At 41.8% G+C, this 23,208-nt stretch overlaps 1 protein-coding gene across 1 annotated transcript in view; it reads left to right on the top strand.

Moving 5' to 3' along the window:
- Window positions 1–719: 719 nt before the first annotated feature.
- TENT2 (terminal nucleotidyltransferase 2) overlaps window positions 720–23,208 on the top strand; it is a 29,333-nt gene continuing 6,844 nt past the window's right edge. The window contains exons 1-11 of the mRNA XM_056848613.1: window positions 720–899; window positions 1,216–1,338; window positions 3,988–4,237; window positions 5,183–5,297; window positions 5,394–5,485; window positions 6,838–6,904; window positions 7,614–7,683; window positions 9,517–9,593; window positions 10,299–10,427; window positions 13,583–13,626; window positions 22,353–22,489. Of these exons, the coding sequence (XP_056704591.1) occupies window positions 751–899; window positions 1,216–1,338; window positions 3,988–4,237; window positions 5,183–5,297; window positions 5,394–5,485; window positions 6,838–6,904; window positions 7,614–7,683; window positions 9,517–9,593; window positions 10,299–10,427; window positions 13,583–13,626; window positions 22,353–22,489 (1,253 nt within the window). The 5' untranslated portion in view covers window positions 720–750. The remainder of the gene's footprint in view (window positions 900–1,215; window positions 1,339–3,987; window positions 4,238–5,182; window positions 5,298–5,393; window positions 5,486–6,837; window positions 6,905–7,613; window positions 7,684–9,516; window positions 9,594–10,298; window positions 10,428–13,582; window positions 13,627–22,352; window positions 22,490–23,208) is intronic.

Here is a 23,208-nt window from a genome sequence, read left to right on the forward strand (position 1 = left end):
AGTCCTCAGGCTAGAAACAGACCATAATCAGCTAACCAAGATGGAACCCCTTAATTTTCAATTCAATTCAAACCCTTAATTAAATGTTAAAATAAATGTTTTGGCCCTGATAACTAAAGGAAAGTAAGGTAAGCATCAGGCAAGCCTCACGGGGCAGCACGTTGAGCACACTGAGCAGGGTTTGAAAAGAGGATCTTACCTACAGGCTGCCCATTCATGTTTTCAGATTTCTAAGGCATCTTCAGAGGAGTAACACTGAAGGACACTGTCCTTCAGTATTACTCCTCTGAAGATGCTGGCCACAGCTGCTGGCGAAACGTCAGGAAAGAAAATACCAAGACCACGGTTACACAGCCCGGATAACCTACGAGAACCAATTTTTAAATGAGCTTTTATTGGAAATGTCTTTCCAAGGTTTTAGAACTTAAAATGCTTTTTTGTATGAACCCTGAATGGGGAATTTGTTGATGTCTTCAGAACTGTAGAACTGCACATTTCCATTATTTTCAAGAATTGCTTATCTGAAATGGTGCTGTACATATTTGTGCCTTAATTATAAAAAATGATAATTTTTAATGCTGCTCATTAAAGTCTTAATTTCTTGGCTGTCAAAAATCAGGCTGAATTTATCAAAGCTTACTAACAACAACATAACCACTGTGATTTTTTTCTATTGCCTCACTTCATAATTTTTAAAAAAATATTGATTATAGGTAGAAGAATACATGTTTACTTTCAGCATAGAGGAGCATGTTCCCAAATTCTTCCAACTTGGGTCGTCCACCCTTCCCTCCAGAGCACCAACGATACAACTTCTTCAGTAATCTTCCAGTGAATATACCTCCTGTTCTTCTTTTTCACCAGCAAATTATTGATCATCCGCAATTCCAAAGTTCAATGTAAGTGTTTCTGGGAAGTGGTGCATGGAAAAAAAATGTTTAGCCTACCTGCAGGGCTGGACTTATTAAATTAATGATTTCAGGGAAGTGAGTAATTTCCACTTATTCAATTGGACTTTGAGGCCATTTTTGTTTATTGGAAATCAAATTTAATCAATCATCTTGAGAAGTTTGTTTTATGGTGCATAAGGCATTTGTAGATTGTTAAGAAACTGTTGTATTATTTCATGTAAGTTTCTGTAGTATTCCTTAAGCAACTGTGTAGTTATATTTAAGATAACGCATATGAAATAATCCTGCATTTTAATCTTTTTAGAGCTCCAGTGAGTGGTAACCTTTCAACTGTCCCTCCTGTTTCACCGCCGCCGCCACCCTTCACCTATAGAAATGGCAGCCCGGTGCATACATCAGCCACACCCACATCATTCCGAGGCAGAAAGTAAGGACACAGTGTGTAATTATTGGACTGTTATTTTGTCGCCGTGTAATATTTTCTGCACTGTGGTAATAAGCTGGTCCCCATGAAAGTGGCACCACAGGGTCATCACAGACAAGTCAGAGCGGTTCCTCAGTGGAATAGGCTTCCTTGGGAGGTGGTAAGCTCTCCTTCCCTGGAGGTTTTTAAGCAGAGGCTAGATGGCCATCTGTCAGCAGTGCTGATTCTATGACCTTAGGCAGATCCATGAGAGGGAGGACACCTTGGCCATCTTCTGGGCATGGAGTAGGGCTCACTGGGGGTGTGAGCGGGAGGTAGTTGTGAATTTCCTGCATTGTGCAGGGGGTTGGACTAGATGACCTTGGTGGTCCCTTCCAACTCTATGATTCTAAGTTAGCGACGTTTGCATACTTGGGACATTCTCTAGGTATGCATAAAAATATGACTTCATAACTTAACGAGATCATAAAAAGTCACCTTGATGAGAACTAAAAATTCTCCACAAGTGATGTGGTAACAGCAGTTGAGAGTTAAAGGGAAAAGTAGGCTATCAGAGGAGGAAATCAATCTGTTCAAGCCCCTGAGAAAACAGAATCTTGCAGGTGGGGGGGAGACAGAATGGTTGTCTTTTTTATTCTGTACATTTTTATCCTGACCTTCCTCTAAGGCACCCAGGGTGGCACAAATGGTTCTCTCCCCTGCTCTGTTTTATCCTGACAATAACTCTGTGAGGTAGTTTAGGCTGAGAGCGAGTGACCGGCCCAAGGTCACCCAGCGAGTTTGCATGGTAGAGGGAGGATTCAAACCTAGGATCTCCCAGGTCCTAGCCTGATACTTTATTACAGTTGTTCTCCCCTCCCACAACTCCTTTTGGGCTCCCAGCTTCTAAAAATATAAATTTAATAATAAAGTAGACCCCTGCTAACAAGTCATACCTCTTTCAATTAAAAGGAAAAAAATATTTAGGCTTTGTTCACATAAATAGTTTACTGAATTTGCTATCTCACTAGATGTCCAGGAATCTGAGTGGAAAGTTTAGGGTCTTTGTTTGTCCATATCGGAAATGGTTGCATGTTTTCCTACTCTTGTTCTGTAATTGTGGCCATGAAAACCGGGAAGAGATTACTCCCTTGCCACAGTCATACTTATAGGTGTCTGTCTGTTTCTTGGGTACCTGTACTGGAAACAGTGGAGTGGTACAGAGAAGACCAGAGCGATTCTATGCCTTGGTCACTGACCAGTATAAAACTAATGTGTGAATTTGCCAAAATACTTTATGTACATGGCTTTATTTATTTATAGTGTAGTGAACTCTAAAGGATTATTTTTATTTCAGATTCCAAGTTGTGTTTGATGGCATATTCAACACTTGGTTATTGTTTTTAGCAGGACACATTTAGAATTTTTTGCATGTATAGATTTAGTGTTTTTTTTAAGCGAGAGGTCCCATTCAATGCTGTGGCCAAACCATGATTTGGCTGTTATTAAAGAGCATTTTCCAGCCTCTAAGTTGGCATGAGCTGGTTCTCTTCTCCACTTCCTGGGCATCTACTTTCCTAGTTTGATCAGAATGATAAGTATTTAACAGCTTTCTTAGGGTTTTACTATTTCAACTACTGCTGAATTGACTTCCCTCCTCCCCAATATTCTCTCTGAAATTGCACTAAGGATCAGCTTAAATCTACTGATTATCTGAATTTCTGGGCATCTTCTTTTCATCCAGTGTTTGGTACCTTATCAACATCCTTCTGACAACTGTAGCTTTTCTAATGTCAGAGGCCTCCTTGACACTAGGACTGTAACTCAAAGATCCCCTTCTCTACAAGCAATTGACTACAGTTGTGACTCTAGTATAATGGCAGGATTGCCTGCAGGCACGGCAGGAACTTTGATCAGTAGTTCCAGCTCTGGCGGTGTTTAAAACAGCTTAGATGCTGTCCAGATAACTGCATTTTTCAATGTGTGTTTTGAAAGTAACAGAATCATGCCAACCTTGTGAAGGTTTTTGGAAGCAAGGCGTTTTGTACTGAGTTGACTGTAATAAGTTGAATGCAGATTAACTGCATTGATCTTTAAATATTTGCCAAATGAAATAGAGGTTCTTTTTTGCCCAGATCAAACACTTTACTGTCTGTACAATCTAAACCTGCACAGACACATTCTACATTTTGAATGGCTGTTGTGGTAAGTTTTTCTTTCTAAGCTCCCACTCTTTATCCACTTGTTTCACTGGGTGCACACCGCACACAACTTCTTACTTCAGCACTACTTGACGTTCAGAATGACTTTTGTGAATAGTGTCTATTTCAGAAAGAAAATTGTATGTATTCTGCACAAGAATGGCTTGAGCAGGTTTCAACTTTGGGGTAGTTAAAGCTGCATTTCATTTGCGTCTTTCCAAGGGACACACATTCAGCAGTTGTTGCATTCTGCATCAGTAATTGATGCATTCTTTTGGGTTCCATGCAAGATTTTCTTTTCTCTGAATCAAGGCTGGGCATCCCTGTCTTTTTAAAAGAATACATGATCTTGCGGGAATGTTCACAGTGATTAATTGGTAGCATTTACATTGTTTGCAATTAGCCTGCTTTATTATTGCATATTTATGTGCCAGAACTGGAGTAGCCAACACTTTTTAAAACATTTTTTTAGGAGACTGAAAGAGCAAAATGTTCATTATGAAGTGAAGCGCCAGCGGTTTCATTCGCCTCACCGTGAATCCACTTCAGCTAGCCAAGCAGTGCCTTTACCAGAAGATCACAGGCGTTCGTTCCCCGGATCAATTCCCTTGCCATTACTTCATGCGCATTATATCTCAGATTTGACTGGATGCGTGCCGCCCTTACAAGAAGCCTCATTTCCTGACCCTATAGAAACTGCGCTCCCTGTGGCCAAAGATAAGGTAAAGCCAGTGGTTCCAGTTGTGCTCGCTATTCTAGTTCCGTTTTCTGCATGAGGCAAAAAGCTCCAGTCTACGTGATAGGAATATTTGATGTGCTGTAAGAGGGACTGGAGTATGCCTGGAGAAATTAAGCCAGTCTGTTGGATAAATTCACTGCTCTGTAAGTAGGGAAAGACTGGGCAACACTGTTGTTCCTCTGCCAGCATAAGTGCAGTGGCATCCTCCCAAGAATAGGAGTGAGTGTGCACCAGGATTTCATGGCCAGTAGATGTTGTCGTTGAATGTGTGTGGGGAGGGGGGATATCCCTGGAATGTTTCTAAAAAAGCACAGCCTCTTCCTTGATCTCTAAATGACTAGGCGAAGGGCAGGCAGACCTCTGGGAGGTCATATTAACCAGACTGGCCTGCAATTGGAAGAAAGATGCATGCCCATTCTGGAAGTTGATCAAGGAAATATACATAATTCCTCTTTACTGCAGAGTGAAGCCTGCCTCCTATTCTAATCATATCTGAGGTAGGTGCGTCTGACAGAGGCAAACTGTGATGTAAGAGTTTGCAGTAAAAAAAAATACAGCTAACAAAGTCCCCCATCCCACCCGTCAGTTGAATTGGAGATCTCAGACTGAAGCCTTAAGTTCTGTTCTGCTTACTGAAGATCCTAGTAATGCCATCTTAAGCAGATTTATGACCATGAATTCTAAGCCCATTGAGTAAGAAGACCATGTCTCTGCTTAGAATGACACAGTGGGTTTTGTAGAAAAGCTTCCCCTAGTGTGGAGTGAGTTGAACCATTAGTAATAGTTTGTACCCACCTACTTGTGTGTCAGCATTAGCTTGTTTGTGGCCAGAATGGCACTTCAGAAACGTGTCTTACTTTGGAATTGGAAGTGTACAGTAAAGTGTATAGTAAGATGATTTTGTATGATCTTTTTCTGTATCGAACAGTTAAGTCAGCAAGTACTGGAGCTATTTCAGGCATGTCAACAACAAACCTATGACTTGAACAAAAAAGAGCTTTGCCGGACACAACTCCAAAGGGAGATTCAGCAGATCTTTCCGAGTATGTTGCAGGTCTACATGTTTATTATATACATTTTAAAATAAATGACTCTTCCTAAACGGTTGAATTTAATCTTAACGCTTTCTTGCCCTGCAGATAGTAGACTATTTTTGGTTGGATCCTCGCTGAATGGATTTGGTACTCGTAGTAGTGATGGTGATTTGTGCCTAGTGGTTAAGGAGGAGCCAGTAAGTAGAAAAAAAACTTTTCACACAATATGGCTAACCATGAAACTAATTCTTGACTACTGTTTTGTATTGACTACTGTATTGTATCTTTCTGAAAGAGGTCTAAAGAAAGGCCACGTTGTAGCTATTGGAAATGATGCCAAAAATGACACCAGAGATCTTTTACATACTTAAACACAGTCTAAATTTCCAGTTGCTGTACTGATAGCCACGTTCTACTGTGAAGGAGAGACCAGATGTCCCTTTTAAAACAGGTGCTAATGAAAAGTATCACTATTTTCACAAGAGGCACTAAAATCAGGCCTTTAAGGATTTCTGTAATTTTTTAGGTATTTGGTTGATAAAATTGTTACTGCATTGTGCACGGTCAAATGTTAACGTTTTTGTGTTCTTCGCGTCAGTTCATAACCCAGCTGTTAATCTTTCTACCTGGTGAACTGACAAGTACATAGGACATTCTTTACCACACCCATACAGTAATGTGTAAAATGATGGGTTTGCGCAGTTCTGAGTATGGTGGGAACAGATGTGCCCACCCATTACTGTATGTGAAGAGGATTGACGGTAGACCTCATACTAATTTGGGGTCTGCCATTTTATTTTTGCTTTTAACAGAAAATGTTTTTACCTGTTATTGTAAGGTCCCTTGAACCACAAGGAAATGCAGGATGTTATTAAATGTTTTATTAAATATTTAATTAAAAGTTTACTGAAGCAGGGAAAGGATTCTCCCCCCACCCCCAGGAAAAGCCGGCAGGTTGTCTTTTGGGGGATGGAGGGTGGGATTAATGATGCATAATGTGCATCATTTAAAATTGTATCTATTCATAGAAGTGGAAAGCACAATTCCTCCAAGTAATTTGAATGAAATTGCATTTCTAGGCACTATCATTTGTAGTAAAAGTGGTGTTTTCCTGCATTACATGCTGCATTTGCTTTAATCATTTTTTTAACTGTATTGTTCACATCACTTATGAAAGTCCCTAATGACTGACTAAACTAGCAGTGCTAATTGCGCTAATATGCCTTATATGTAGTCCTTTCAATTTATGTTCTAGGAACAATAATCGGTTCCTATGCACTCAATTAATTTAGCTGTCTCCTCTATGAATGTAAGCGAAGGATTATGTGTTAGCATGATGAATGTTTGGTGGTAAATTATGGGGGGGGGGGAATGATATTGCTTGAATGAGCCCTGTAAGTTTTGTTACGCTAGGAAAGTTCAGTACTAGGAAATGCCTAAGATGTTACAAGGGAAATCTAAAAATGATCTTCTTGTTATAATTTTATTGAAACAAAATATTCATATGTTGTTTTTGTGTCCAGCGGTTCATAACTATAATTTATTTCAGATGAATCAGAAGACTGAAGCAAGACACATACTCAGCTTACTCCAAAAACTCTTCTGTAGAAAACTTTGTAAGTTCTACTCTGTTATGTGGTGGAATGACTGGTGATACTTTACAATATTCACAAACAGGTTGGGGGTTCTTGCAGAGCTTGGTGACTTTGGGTTGTATCCAGGGCAATGTTTCTATGGGTGCAAGGACTTCTGACCATGGAGCATGAATTCCTTAGGTTCCATGTTGTCACTGCAGTCTTTCCCTCCCCTTGTCCTGTTCCTGGTGGTCCCATGTCCAGGAGCAGGATTTCAGTGGACTTTTCAGCTGCTGGGGCGGGGGTGACCAGTGAAGGTTGCAAGCAGATGACTTTGCACCTGCAGAAATACTGCACTGGATCCAACCCTGTGTGGGACATACCACAAGCAGAAATGCTTCTTATCTGGCTCTTTCAGCTGACACAAGGCATGGAATGGTTCTTAGTCAAAGTACGTTTGGATGATGGTGAGGCATGCCTTTTTAAAATTTTAACTGACAAAATTTTCACATGAATAAATGATATAATTAATAAATAATATCCAGCAGCCAAGGGGCAGGCTGGAACTTTTCTCCTGTATCTGATTTGCATCTGATTTGTATGCAGAAGACACCAGGTTTAATCCCTGACATCTCCAGTTCAAAGTCTCAAGCAGTAGGTGACATGAAAGGCCTCTGCCAGAGTAGTCAATGTGTTGTGAAGCTTTGTACTGGATGATGACCCCTCTTTCTCTTTTCTCCCTCCCCCGCAGCAAGCTACATTGAGAGACCTCAACTGATTCGAGCAAAAGTGCCAATAGTGAAGTTCAGGGACAAAGTCAGGCAAGTACTTGCAATTACTGCTGTTCTTAATTTAGGTCTTGGTTCCCAAAGGTGGTAGCCTATACTTGAAAACAAACCGAGAACGTGGTTTATTTTTTAATTGTTTGTGACGTATTTCATAATGGTTGTGTTCATCTTGTCCATTGCTTGGCATTGCTGCAGATATGTTCACATTCCATTGAGGTCTGAAGATGTATTACCTTTCCCAGCCTTTTGTTGTCTTGTCGTCTTTGATACATCCCTGAATGCCTTTATCCTTTTCCCATTAGAGTAAAATGCTCGCTAGGGTGATAGGCTGAATTTACTTTCTCCAGCAAACACGGATGGCTTCCATTCACATTTATAAGAAAATGTAAAAGGGATAAAATTTGATACTGAGGTAGCGGCTACTCCAGTATTACCACAACACTGAGCCAAGTTTGTTTGTTCATGGAAATATTTGTACCCCACCTTTCATTTTGGCTCAAGTTTAAATGGCTTGTCTGTTGAAGCAAGGCTACTTAGAGGGTGGTTGGATCCACCCCATTGTCTAGATGAGGGCATGACCTGCCCCTAATATGTAAGCTACCTAAATGGGGAGAGCAGCTAACTTGGAGACAAGGGGGTTGCAATTGGACAGATTCTCGCAAAATCCTTGGAAGAAGGTGTTCTTTAGTGCGCACTTGTTATTTCCAAGGGACACACTGCTCATTATATCTGAGCTGAATTCTTAATAGAAGAGTGCATACCTCTGTTTTGTTCTAGTGTATCCTTCTCACCTACAAGAGGTTTTGGCTAAATCCTTGCTTAATAACAGTACTTAGCAGGAATATAACACATCCAGTGTCCAAAGTGCTTAATGTACTTCTTTTATTTGTTGTTACTTCTTTGTGATCCTTAAAACAATCCTGTTAGGTAGGACAGTATTTTCTCCATATTATAGATAGGGAGGGCAGAGGCTGCTTAGAGAACTGGTGGCAAAGGCAAGATTTGAACCGGGATGACGGGTCATTCTTGTAATTGCACCAGCTCCTGCTTTTCTACTCACTGAAGCATAAAATAAAAATGTCACCATTACTATTCAAGACAACTCCAAACTGTACTAGCTTAAAACAGGAGGGAAAAGTGTTTTTGAAATGGAAGTTAACCTAATTTCGTCAGAGGGAGAGATGATTGTACAATGCAGCTCTTTACCATAGCAAATTCATATTTTGCATTTTGCTTGTTTGTTAGAAATTGCAGTAATTAGGTGCTTTCTGTATGCTTTTTAAAAGCGGGGTGCAAATTCCATAAAAAACGTTAACAAAAGCACCAGTCTATTACCCAGTTCACATTTTTTTCATGCTGCTAACGATAGGCTGTCATACAGGGCTTTAAGCCATTTTATTTGAGAGCCGGTGGGGTGAGCATGGGTTTTGGACATCCTAATCCCCACTCTGCCATGAGGTTTGCTGAGTAACCTTAGGCCGGTCGCACCCTTTCATCCTGACCCACCTCACAGGTTTGTTGCAAAGGTAAAATAAAAAAGGAAGAACTACATCCAGGAAGCATAGAGAAGTGGAAGAAAGGGCAAGATATAAATGATTAGGTAAATTATACTGGCAACAATAAATATTGAAAACTAAATTATTCTGGTCCTGTTTAGTTCAACTACATGCCACAGCATAATTCATTTGTGTAGGAATAAAATACAGATTCCATTCTACATCTTTGCCTCAGTTTTTAGGTAACGAAGAAATATAGTTTTATCTACAAAAATCCAAAATATTCCACTAGTCAGTGTTTTGGTTATGACAGAACAACACAGGTTTGCTTGTGAAATGGTTGTGTAAATTTTTATTCTTCCCTCCCCAGCTGTGTGGAGTTTGACTTGAATGTAAACAATGTTGTAGGAATAAGAAACACATTCCTTCTCAGAACCTATGCATACAGTAAGTGATCTGTAGATATTATTTTATATTCACTGCCAAATTTCTATAGACCCTCTTTATTTTGTTCACAAACGGAGAGGTTCTCTGTATGAGAGGAGTAAATCCTATGCATGTGTATTTGGGAATAAATCCCATAAATGTAAGGATACACAGCAGAGGAAATATGCATAGCATTGGGCTGCAACTGGGGCTTTGTAAAGAAGGGGGCTAGAACTATTGTTTAGTAGCTAAATATTTCCTGTTCACCACAGTGCTCTGTTAGACTAATCTTTGATGTGTGTGATAGGTCTAGATTAGCTTGATGAGGTAATTATTTATTTTATGTATGTGACACCATCAGTATACATGGTGGCTTGCAGAACAGAAGCTAAAAAAAAAACCCACTACTCCAATTTGAATGTCAGCAGTGCAGGGAGATGATAAAGGAGGAAGGTAAAGAGGTAACAGCGTGATCCAATGCAGTTGCATGTACTTGCCACTGAGTTCAGTTGGGGCGTTCTCTGTAGTTGGTATGGTTAGGATTGCCGCCTTAGGTATATTTCATGTACCGCCTTTCAACTAAAAGTCATGGATAAAAAATATGCTTGGGTTGGGGAGGCAGTGGTGGGTGAACCCGGAGAGGTGGTGTTTATGTTTAGATTCTCTAATGAGCCATTAGGAAAGCACTGAATTGCTCTACCTGATCAGCGTTTCTCTTATTCACAGTTGAGAGTCGAGTTCGTCCATTAGTGCTGGTTGTGAAGAAGTGGGCGAGCTTTCGTGGCATAAATGATGCCAGTCGAGGCACTTTAAGCAGCTATAGTCTTGTGTTGATGGTTTTGCACTATTTACAAAGTAAGTATGTGTGTAGCTTTTGAAATGTTTTTCCCCTGCCCTGCTTTTTTGATTTTCTCCCGGCTTACCTTTAACAGCTATTCTAGAACTGTAAGAGCATCTTCTGATCTTATAGATCTTTTCCCCCTCCTTTCTCAGAATGCCGCACTTCTCTATACTACTTAGGTATATTTCTATTTGCTATTGAATGTACCTAAACTGAGGCTATCGTATTTTGGTCACGTCATGAGACGACAAGAGTCACTGGAAAAGACAGTCATGGTAGGAAAAGTTGAGCGCAGCAGGAAAAGAGGAAGACCCAACAAGAGATGGATTGACTCAATAAAGGAAGCCACAGCCTTCAGTTTGCAAGATCTGAGCAAGGCTGTCAAAGATAGGACATTTTGGAGAACTTTCATTCATAGGGTCGCCATGAGTCGGAAGCGACTTGACGGCACTTAACACAACACACACAGGCCTGAATTGGACATAACTTTCTCCTGTCTCGGGAAGATTTTATAAGTTAGTCACATCTGCCTCCCATCTTAACATTTGACAGCTGCATTTGTTTTTTAACAACAACAACAAAATGGGACTGCTTTCTTGCAGTCTCTTAGATACAACTTGAACAGCAGGAAACAACTTAGAAAAAACAACAACCCAAGTCTCAGCTGAGGATAAACGTTTCTGTTGTCAGTATTATCATTCTTGTCACTGAAACGGGATTTTAAAAGGGGGGTTGTGTGTGTCGTGAATGTTAACAAAGAGGCTAATGCTGCTTATATTATTGTTTATATTCCCCTAGCGCTTATGCAAAGTGTTTTTTGAGGTTTATTCATTCTCACATAAATTCTGTGAAGTTGGGTTTTTTAGTGCCCATGTAATAGATGAGAAACAGAGGTTGGAATAGTGGCAAGGAGATACATTTTTAAATATTCCCAGAAACTCGGTATACTTAACTCTCTGTGCGCATGAAATGACTCACTGAATTATTGGCGAATGATAGATTCAAGTCCATCATTTTCTCCCCGTGCCTTGATTATGATTTGCCTAATTTTTGCTCACTTAATTTTTTTAATTCTTTAAATTTTTAATTAAAATGAGAGAAGCCCATGTACATAGCCTCTGAGCTGATCACAGAAAGAGCAAGATATAGTTATGATCTGCAGACCTTGCTTTTGGTTGGAAATTCATTTACTGCTGGATTTTTAAATGGGCTGATTGGGGAAAGAAAAGTGAGATCCTTTTAGAAATATAATTTTATTTTGTAGTCCATCCTGTTGCAGAATCTACCTTTAGAAATTAAATGCCTATGGTTTTAAGCTTATTTTGTAAGCCCAAGCGCCATATGAGCATTAACCTTTTCAGACAAGTCTCTAAAAGGCTTGCAGTAATGGTAGAGTAAACTTCTCTTAGTAAACGCAACACGCAAGTATCAACTTTCTGACTATGATAGTGGCCCAGAGAGCTTCTTGAGGTGTGTCATGGGGTTTGGGTGAAAGTGTCCTTGGAGAGAAAGAAAAATAGCATTAAACCACAATTATGTTGTTAAACATTTTTAAAATAGCTGAATGTCATATTCTGAAACTAGGGTAGCCCTATTCTTTATCACCTCCAGCCCCACTTAAATCTTTTCAAAACTCCATTTTATAGGATCCCCCTGTCTTTATGGGTGGACGTTTTATTAACTGTTTCCAAACTATGGAGGAACAATTGGGATATTATTAAGGTTGCCAGCAATGTGTTGAGAAATATTTGGAGTTTTGGGGGAGGAACCTTGGAGAGGGTGGGATTTGGAGAGGGACTTCAGTGGGATGTAATGCCGTAGAGTCCACCCTCTAAAGCAGCCACTTTCTCCAGGGGAACTCTTCTTTGTCATCTGGAGATCTGTCATAATTCTGGGAGATCCCCAGGCCCTACCTGGAAGATGGCAACCCCCGACATCATGGACATTCAGCCAAAGAGTTGGATCCAGTCTTTCTACTTTTGATGCCTTCTTGATCCTCCAGCAGCCCCTGCACTCTCCCCTCTCCATTCCCAAGGGTCAGCAAACAGCATGTGATATGTGGGGCTTCAGCCAGGAAGGGCAGAAATCACTCCCCATGCACCTCTTGTATGTGCCATCTTGCAGTAGCCCATCCATGCTCCATCCCACACTATTGTGGGGATCTCCTGTCCTTTATGAGTAGATTTTTGGAAGGGTGCCAGAAGCTGCTGGGCAAAGGGGAAGAGGCAAAAATCTCCACAAACTCACTCCTTTCATAGAGATATTGGATCCAATCCTATTGAATTATCTAGAATGTGTAACTCAACTGGAAGATGACTTGGATCTGTATAGCCATCAGTTTGGATCCAACGATGGGCAAGTGGAAGCCCAAACAGACTAAGCACAGTTGCACTTGTGCAGGAGTTTGTGCAAGGCCCAGTGCTTTCCTCTCTGTAGGTTGCAGTGCCAAGAAATTGGCTTGCACCAGATTTCATGCAGATGGAAACCGAAGTGGGGGTACAATAAGTTTGGCTCGGCCCAAGTGGCCACCGCAGTCCCTTTCTTGTGCTTCCATTTGTGCAGGAGCTCTAGGGCAAACAGACATTTTGGGCTGGATCCAACTGGTAGAGTGTAACATTTTGAAGTTATATCCCCAATATTTACTTGGCTTTTGAAATCATGTAGATATTTTAAAAGGAAATTGGTAAGAGACAGCTTTTTATTCTGTTTTGGTATTGACAATAGCTGTTTGTTGTGCATGGGCCAATTGTGTTTTCTGTATGCAAAGAAATGGGTAGTGTTAGGAAAGCCATTCACAGGTGGCGATTGTATTTTCATAGTTTCAGCAACTTTTGAACTGAGCAGTATTTGTTTTGCTGAAGTCCAGGTGGTACAGAATGCAGTTACAGAAGAAATTAACGTGTCTTCCTAGAGATAAAATGACCTTATGGCCTTAGATAAACCTTGTGTAAACTTAAACAGTAACGTATTAGTAGCTGAAATTAGTACTTTCATATTCTAGAGAGTTTCACACAAATTTATGCAGGTAATCTTAATTTAAGAGACCTAGTAATTGACACTTTGGAGTAACTGTTTATCCTAGACCTTCAGTTCACACCACTGGTGTAGCTGCTATGTTGTTTTCTGTGAAGTACATGAATCACAGCAACTTTAAACTTTTTTTTTATAGCCCTACCTGAACCTATCCTTCCATCCCTCCAAAAAAATTACCCAGTAAGTGCTTCTTATAAATTACTACATAATATGTTTATAAAAACTGATTATATCTACAATACAAATGTTGCTATTTAACTATTAAATTTGGGTAATGGCAAAACGTTCCTTGTTTGTTAGAATCTCACAGTGAGCCACCATTCTGTCTCTCTGTCTGTGTGTGTGTTTGAAAGTGCAAGATGAACTTTCCCTTTGTGTTGTCTGAGCTACTTTTATGGCCATGCTTATAGCCAGGAAGCAAGACCCATCAAATTCAATGGGATTTACTTCAGTTGAGTGTATAGCCAGGAAGCAAGACCCATCTAATTCAATGGGATTTACTTCCAGTTGAGTGTACCTAGGATTGCAGCCTATTCTCAATGTGTTGGTACATGTGATCTCTCCTACGTTTTTTGGCATGACTACACGGTGGGTTCTCCTCTTTCTTGGTGCTGTTCTGGATCTTAATGCTCATGACACGTTAGACTTTGGTGTTGTGGTTCACATGCTCCCAAGCAAATGCCGTTTACTTACTTCTGGAGTGCTCACAGGCCTCAGGATTTTCCTGGTTCAGCTAGTGTCACTTAAGGGATAAATGGTTGAGGATTGTCTGCCCTGCCACTTTCCTGTGTATTTCAAAATGTTCTTGTAGCAAATGTGCAGTCGAGTACTTTAGGCATAGCCATAGTAGCCGCAAATATATCTGCAGATGTGCAAGAAGAAACAACGAAGTCTACTGTTAACTAGCTGGGAAGTCTGGAAACAGACTGGCCTTTTTCTCACTGAGGTGGTATATTTGTGTTTGGGCTGTTAAAATTTCATACAGCCAGCGTGGTGTAGTGGTTTGGAGCGGTGGACTTTGATCTGGAGAACCGGGCTTGATTCCCCACTCCTCCACATGAGCGGCGGAGGCTAATCTGGTGAACTGGATTTGTTTCCCCACTCCTACGCACGAAGCCAGCTGGGTGACCTTGAGCAAGTTAGAGCTCTCTTAGAGCTCTCTTAGAGCTCTCTTAGAGCTCTCTCAGCCCCACCTACCTCACAGGGTGTCTGTTGTGGGGAGGGGAAGGGAAGGTGATTGTAAGCCGGTTTGAGTCTCCCTTAAGTGGTACAGAAAGTCGGTATATAAAAACCAACTCTTCTTCAAAGTGCAAGCCCGCGTGATTAAAGGCTCCTCCATACAAAAGAATTCCTCTCATAAGGAGGGTCACAGCTAGAATCCTTCTCCATATCGCTTTCTGTATGGCGGGAGGTGAGGTTTTTAAAGTATTTAGTCCATTTTTATTCTGCTCTTCTTTCAAGGAGCTTGGCGCAGCGTGCCTGTCCCCCCACCTCCATTTTACCTCCAGAACAACCCTGCGAGGAAGCGTAGGCTGAGTGCAAGTGGCTGGCCTAAGGTTACCCAGTGAGCTTCCATGGCAGAGTGCGGATGGCCCAGATGCTGGTCCAGCGCTTTAGCCTCTACACTGGACTGGTTTTTGTTTAATGGTGGTGCATGCAAGCCCCGTACTTGCTACCTGAAACCCAGCCCCAGTGCACATTTAGCACTTTAGCGAGAATTTGGCTGATGCATCCCGTGGTTTTGAAACCCGGGACACAATTTTTGCCTCAATTAAAATTGGTTGCTCATCTTCCTCTTAGCAGCTCAAAAACACCCTGCTTCAGAAGAAGCTAGGTAAGTCTGTCCCTTTTTGAACTCTCTCGGGAAGAGACCGCTGGACCTGCACCAGTGTGATTATGGCCTAGGATTTTTCTGAACAAGGTCACTTTCGCTGTTTAGTTAGGAAATGATGCTTCTGGATCTTAGAAGGGAGAGATGAAGTCTCCACATTGTTCCAAATAAGCCAGTTGTGGGAAAGAGCCATATACTATACATTAGAGCAGCTTAGTAAATGGTGTTGATAAGGCATGACTCTTGGTAACCAAGTCACTTCCAAGAGTAACGGCCTTTTCAAAAAATGTGACCAGGTTAATGGATTGCAGCAAAAAACAAACATCATATTTTTTTTTAAGACAAACACATTTATTGTGGCAGAAGATTTCCTGGACCAGATCCTATTTTTCCAATTCATGAAGTTGTTAGCTATGTCTGTAGTTATGTTTGCCCAGAATACAGAGAAGAGGAGGAGGAGAAAAAGGGGAAAATGCTGTTTTCTAAAGTGAGGTTGACAGGTCAAGCAGCATAAGAGATCGCTATAGGTACTTGCGGGTACCAGGTACAGCTCAAGGGAACACAGAATCGGGTTGAATGAGTAAGATTCATTGAAATAGAATACGGTTTAATTAGCTGATCAGATTTTTGTTATGGACTCCCTTGGCAAGAGATGGAGCAGTTTATATAAGGGTTATTTGCTCCTTGGGTTCATTTAAAAAAATGTAGTGGAAGATGCACAATGTATTAAAGATGGGTTAAAATTGGGGTTGAAAAGTTCTTTGGTGTCAAATAGTTCGATAATTCCCTTGGGTGTAACCTTTTGACAAAGAGAGAAATCATCCGTTTGTTTCTAACTAGACACTGGAAACCATATTCCTATTTTCCAGTTACCGTTTTTTTTTTTTAATTCTGTTGTCATCCCCTTTCTAAATGTGTGTGTAGAAAGAACTTGATGATGCATCATCCAATTCATGGCTCACCATATTGGGTACCCTACTAAGTTAACTGTTAGAATTATGCTGAATCATCTCCTTTGGAAAACACCATGTTATCTGCATATGGGTATAACTTTGCATTGAAATTGTGCTTTTTAAAATGCTGGTCATGCACAGTTTTAAGATGTCTAACATCAGCAACTGCACAGTTTTTTTAAGATTAGCAATGCACAATGGAAAACTTTCTTGACATGTGCTAGGATTTCAGAATAAGCAGGTTTGTCTGTAGTGTTAACACAGTATTTTATTTTTTAAGGAAAGTGTGCTTAATAACTGCCTAGCCATTGTACTCCATAGCTTATGTTTCTCATGTTCGGATCCACTTTAATGTGGCAATAATTCTGAAATCCAGTCGTACTGTTTTAGTTAATCTAATTAAGCCTGTCTGTTAATATAGCTGGACTGTTAAAATCAGTTTTTGATGCTTAACTGAATTCAGCATTCTTGATTAAGAGAATAGCTAGTCATACACACAGCTGTGCCATTTGTATGGTAACTTTTCATTGTGTTAGAATCTTTTCAATTTGGCAATATTTGATGCTGCTAATCAGTATAATTTGCTAAAATGATCTCCTTTTCATTTCCTGTTGAAAGGATGGGGGATTGTGCTTGTGTCGCCTAATCACACGGCGCTGGATCCAGATCACTGTGAAAAGAGCTCTGCTCTGGAAGGGAAAGTTGCCTCCCACTAATTCCTGCCACCCCCTGTGCCCCACCAAAACCTTTTCCTGGGGAGCAAAGGATCCTTAGACTCATAGAGTTGGAAGGGACCACCGGGGTCATATAGTCCAACCCCCTGCACAATGCAGGAAATTCCGAACTACCTCCCCCCCCACACTCCCAGTGACCCATACTCCATGCCCAGAAGATGGCCAAGGTGCCCTCCCTGTCATGATCTGTTTTCTCAGGGGCTTAAACAGATTGATTTCCTACTTTTCCCTTTGAGCTGCTGTTATCACATCACTTGTGCAGAATTTTTAGTTCTCATCAAGGTGACTTTTTAATATCTCGGTTGGTTAATTTATGAAGTTATATTTCTATGCATACCTAGAGAACGTCTCAAGTATGTAAAAGTCTCTAACTTAGAATCATAGAGTTGGAAGGGACCACCAGGGTCATCTAGTCCCTGCACAATGCAGGAAATTCCGAACTACTTCCCTCCCACACCCCCAGTGACCCATACTTCATGCCCAGAAGATGGCCAAAGTGTCCTCCCTCTCATGATCTGCCTAAGGTCATAGAATCATTGCTGACAGATGACCATCTAACCTCTTCTTAAAAACCTCCAGGGAAGGAGAGCTTATCACCTCCCGAGGAAGCCTGTTCCACTGAGGAACCGCTCTGTTAGAAAATTCTTCCTAATGTCTAGACGGAAACTCTTTTGATTTAATTTCAACCCGTTGGTTCTGGTCCTACCTTCTGGGGCAACATAAAACAATTCAGCACCCTCCTATATATGACAGCCCTTCAAGTACATGAAGATGGTTATAATATCCACCTCTCAGTCTTATCCTCTTCAGGCTAAACCTATTCAGCTCCTTCAACCTTTCCTCATAGGACTTGGTCTCCAGACCCCTCACCATCTTTGTTGCCCTCCTCTGGACCTTTTCCAGTTTGTCTACATCTTTCTTAAATTGCGGTGCCCCAAACCGAACACAATACTCTATGGAACAGCATGAAATGTGGCCCAGGACTGTAACAGGAAGGGGGGATCGGAGGGCATTTCTCCCCTTCCCCTTGCAGGAGCTTCTGCTTCATTGGCACAGGAGTACTGCGTGAGGATGACTTTTCCCATCTCTCACACAACATTCTCATCATCCTGGGGGCGGGGGGTGTCCCTCTGACCCTGAGGCTCCATTTACACATTGCAAAGTCCTTATGTGTGCTGAGGAACAACCCAAGGGCTTTGTATCTCCTGTACAATGTGTGCCTCCTAGACACGCACTGGCTCTTTTTTACGTTTGCAACCACAGCAGGTAGGACGAGGCAGCATCAGGCTCCCCTTCTGCTGTTTCTGTGTCCCCGAACTGCCCTGTGTAGTAGCTGTTCTTGGCGTGATTTTTCCAGCAGATCCAGTAGCAGCTCCATGGTGGGAGAGAATAGAAGGGGGGCAGGAAGAGACTACAGCCACTTCTCTCTGCATGCTGTGGTCACAAACAGAAAAATGCTGGCATGCATTGGAGAGGCACACAACTCATCACACACATAATACAAAGTCCTTATGTTGTTCCCCGACAAACACAAGGACTTTGTAAAATAGATGAAGCATAAGAAGCAGGGTGGGTTTTTTTGTTTTTTTGTTTGTTTTTTGTTTTTGTGCAGCATGGGATTTAGAAAGAAGAGGAAGAGTTGGTTTTTGTATGCCCATTTTCTCTACCTTTTAAGGAGAATCAAACCGGCTTACAATCTCCTTCCCTTCCTCTCCCCACAACAGACACCTTGTGAGGCAGGTAGGGCTGAGAGAGCTCCAAGAGAGCTGTGACCAGCCCGAAATCACCCAACTGGCTTCATGTGTAGGAGTGGGGCATCAAACCCGGTTCACCAAATTAGAGTCTGCCGCTCTTAACCACTACACCATGCTGGCTCTCTGGTGGTAAATATCCCTTCCAGACGTTCTGGTTATGGTAGTCTGCATCTAGCCCAGTATGCTTTTTTAAATATTTATTTTAAAAAATAAGTGTAATGGGTTGTATTTGTATCCATACTTATGGAGGTGAGTACAACTCCCCAGGATCTTTCCCATGCCGCTCAGTAAAGCAACTTTAGAATGCCAGCCATACTGAGCGAGCAAGATCAGGTACCCTCCATGGTGTGATACGGCAGCAGCCATCTGGTGTGTGGCATCTTTTCTACCAGTGGATCATTGTACCTAGCCAGTCAGTGCATGCAGATGTGGTTAAGCGCTGATAAGGATAAATCTGTGCAACACAAATAGATGAGCAAGCACCAGATGTAAGTATACACTTCATTGGTTAACATCTGGTACCCAGAAGGCTTGGATTTGATATCTGCTCTGTCATTACTTGGGTATCCTTACTGCTGAGGCTCAGTTAATCATGGTTTGGCATTACAAGAGTGAGCCTTCAGCTTTCGCGTTCCCTCTACTTTAAGGTTGCCAACAGGCCTGGAGGGGAAAAATAGTTTTGTCCCTGTAATAGAGGTTTAATGGGATGTTATTTACCAGGCGGTGTTATTTCCCTTCATGCCATGAAAAGCTTCAGCTGCCCATTTCCATGCAGAAATCCTCTATTAAGGGACAGGACATCTTTCCCCAGGCCTACTTGACCCCTGTGACTTCTGATTCTGGTTTAGAAATCCGTCTATCCTAGGACTTCCAGTAGCTGTATGCTGGTACGAGTAGTTTATTTGTTATAAATTAAGCATTGTAGCATAATTTATTAGCCTTTCAGAAAGCAGAGTTAATGTTCTTTTGGGTTTGGGTAATGCACAGAAGTTTTAAGATGTAAATCTTTATCGCAGGACTGCAAACTCACAGTGTTAGGGCGATGACCTTGAAACTGAAAACTATTTGTAGACTTGGTGTGCTTAATATTTGCAGTAATTATTAATGTTCATAACATATTTCTGTATATGACTGATATTACTGATCATAGTAGCTCTGTGCTCGAGTTACTGTGAACGCAATGAATCCATTTACAATCTGCTTATAGTGTACCCTTGATTTTTTAAAAAAATACAGGTGTTGAGTAATTCTCATGTAACATTCAGTGCAGAGGTCTCCACTGAATGTTACATGAGAAACACTGCCACAGCTTCAGTTCGGTAACAGTGTAAATCCTTGCAGTGTGCTAGCTGTAAAATAAATCTGCACAGCCAATCAGAAACCTTGGTGAGCAAAAGCCCTACCTGGCCCCACCCACTTCCTAAAAATACTTGGCAAGTGCCAGAAAAGGTGCCTGCAGGTGCCACAGTGCCCACTTGCACCATGTAGGGGACCCCTGATTCAATGCATGTGTTACGGAACATGTGATACAAACCCCACACTCACCCATATATTGGTCCCTGGTTTCAATTGCAAAGTGAACATGCCTTGGTCTGTCTTATGAACAGAGGAGCTCTCGTCCACGTTAATGTGTTTTCTGCAGCATGTAAACAGGGCTGGTGTGTTTCAGAAACAAGCAGTCCACTTTTCATTAGGACTTCTGTGAGTTCGTTCAGCTGTTCTGATTATCCAGTTCCTCATCACTGCTGCAGCACCCCAACCTGCAAGCTCATTTTGCGTGTAAGATTCTTCTAATCCTCAGAGCAGTTTCGGGTCAAACAAAAGGCTGTTTGAGAAAGGCAGGGAAAGATGTGCTCCACCTTCTCCTTCCGTGGACTCTTCTGCTGGTTCCAGCCCATAGGCACAAAATCTAATACAAGATGAAGTCCTTGATGAAGAGGTCACTGGAATTCTAAAATTTATATAACTCTACTAGCAAATCCATCGTATTCCCTGTTACTATGTATGGGTGTGAAAGCTGGACAATGAAGATAGCTGACAGGAAGAAAGTAGACTCCTTTGAAATGTGGTGTTGGAGGAGAGTGTTATGGATACTGTGGGCTGCCAAAAAAAAAAAAAATCAGTGTGTTATAGATCAAATCAAGCCTAAACTTACCCTAGAAGCTAAAATGACTAAACTGAGGCTATCGTATTTTGGTCACATTATGAGAAGGCAAGAGTCACTAGAAAAGACAGTCATGCTAGGAAACGTTGAGGGCAGCATGAAAAGAGGAAGACCCAACAAGAGATGGATTGACTCAATAAAGGAAGTCACAGCCCTCAATTTGCAAGACCTGAGCAAGGCTGTCAAAGATAGAACATTTTGTAGGATGTTCATTCATAGGGTCGCCATGAATCGGAAGTGACTTGACGGCACTTAACACACACACACACACACACACACACACACACACACACACACACACACACTAGCAAACTAAGCTGGTTTAGTAAGGGAGATATTGAGGCAGCAAATAACATATTGTTTTGTGTGAGGGAGATATATGCATGATTGAGAGAGGAAAAAGTCAATTGAAAACAGCACTGTGCTCTGGGATCCAGCGGCTTCCTCTACGTACAAGATGTCTTCTGCTCACAGATTGGTACTCTTATACCTTGGCCTTGAACACTGTGCCAGAAGATTCATCCAGAAACATTTCATTTGTGCAAGAGCTTGCATGAAAGCCTGGGCAACCCCTTGCATGACTGCTATTCCTGTTTATTGTAGCATCTGCACAGAGATTTGTGGAACAGAACCAATGGCTATTTTCCTCCTGCTCACTATTCTTTGGATTCACCCCAGTGTACTTTTGGCAGTTTTCTAAATGTATAGGGTTGGATCCTATGCACTTTCAGAGTAAGGGACTGATGGAGATGGGTCATTATCCACTGCCCCCAGTAGCGCCCCCCCTTCTGGACTCTGAAAAGACGATGGGGGGAGGTTGGGGGCTCCATTGACGAAAAACCACACAACATAAGTAGGGATTGAAGAGGGTGTTATAGGTGAAATTCCCCACCCCTCACTGTGTGTACAGAGCCCCATGGCACAGAGTGGAAAGCTGCAGTACTGCAGTCCAAGCTCTGCTCACCACCTGAGTTTGATCCAGATGGAAGTTGGTTTCAGGTAGCCCGCTCAAGGTTGACTCAGCCTTCCATCCTTCCGAGGTCGGTCAAATGAGTACCCAGCTTGCTGGGGGTAAAGGGGAGATGACTGGGGAAGGCACTGGCAAACCACCCCGCAAACAAAGTCTGCCTAGAAAACGTTGGGATGTGACATCACCCCATGGGTCAGGAATGACCCAGGGCTTGCACAGGGGACCTTTACCGCTGCATGCGGCTTACCCTTTTTGTCCACACAGGTCTGGCAGGCCCTGGTATTGCCTCTGCAGCATTTGTAGGGGCTGCTGGGGGTCGGGGATGGTGAAGAAGATCCGCCAGACCCTATGGTGGCAGTGCACAGGATCCAAGACTTAGTGTTGAGGTTGCGCGCACGCATTTACCTCTGAAAGCATCTTGGGAAACGGCTGTAGCACTCTGCAGGTACTCGGTGAACAATAATCTGTTCCTTTTCTTTTTTTTGTCTTGTTTTTTACAGGAGTCTTTTGATCCTACTATGCAGCTGCACCTTGTGCACCAAGCCCCCTGCACCATTCCTCCTTACCTTTCCAAAAACGAATCAACTCTTGGACACCTCTTGCTGGGCTTCCTGAAATATTATGCTACCGAGTTTGAGTAAGTGATTAGCTTTGCGTTTCTCTTAAGTTCTTTGCTTTCCTTTTTCTTGCTCAGTGCTCTTTCTGCACCGAGTACAGCTTCCGAATTAATTCTGTAGTCTTGTAAGAGGAAATGTTTCCTTTTTCTTTTTACAAAGAAAAGATAAAATCAAACGCATTGAAAGTGGAACGTTAAAGCTGCCTTTCTAAATGCTTACATGTAAAAGCCAGTTAAAAATGAGCATGGAGTGGTAAAGTGTGTGGATAATGCTTTACCATAAAGAATCAGTGGGAGTGTGCTTAATATTGGCTGGATTTGCCCTACAATAAGTGCTTGGCAGGCTCCTGAGTTTATGGAATGGAGTCTAGGGGGGTCGGTGAAAGAGCACATTTCCTGTATGTAACCCCCATGCTTTAGGATCTGGAGGCCCCTGTTACGTGTGCCTTCCCCTTCACAGGTACAACTGAAAACACATTAAGATCTGGGGGCTGCTTTAAATGTGGAACTCTAGTTAAGGAGCCCCTGCCAAAGTTTCACAACCCTGTCACAATGGCTCCTGCCGATTGTTCTGCTGTGCTGGTCGGTTATCATGTCTGCCAGCTCTCAAAGCAGTTTCCATGGGACGTTGTTGGAGCAACATCTCTAGCACTTGGTGCCTGATGGTTTTATGGCTTTGAGGAATTAAGATTTTATTTTAAAAGTCTTTTACTCTGATAATTGTATGTCACAGATTTTAA

This window comes from Euleptes europaea, chromosome 4 (assembly GCF_029931775.1).
Source record: "Euleptes europaea isolate rEulEur1 chromosome 4, rEulEur1.hap1, whole genome shotgun sequence".
Taxonomy (NCBI): domain Eukaryota; kingdom Metazoa; phylum Chordata; class Lepidosauria; order Squamata; family Sphaerodactylidae; genus Euleptes; species Euleptes europaea.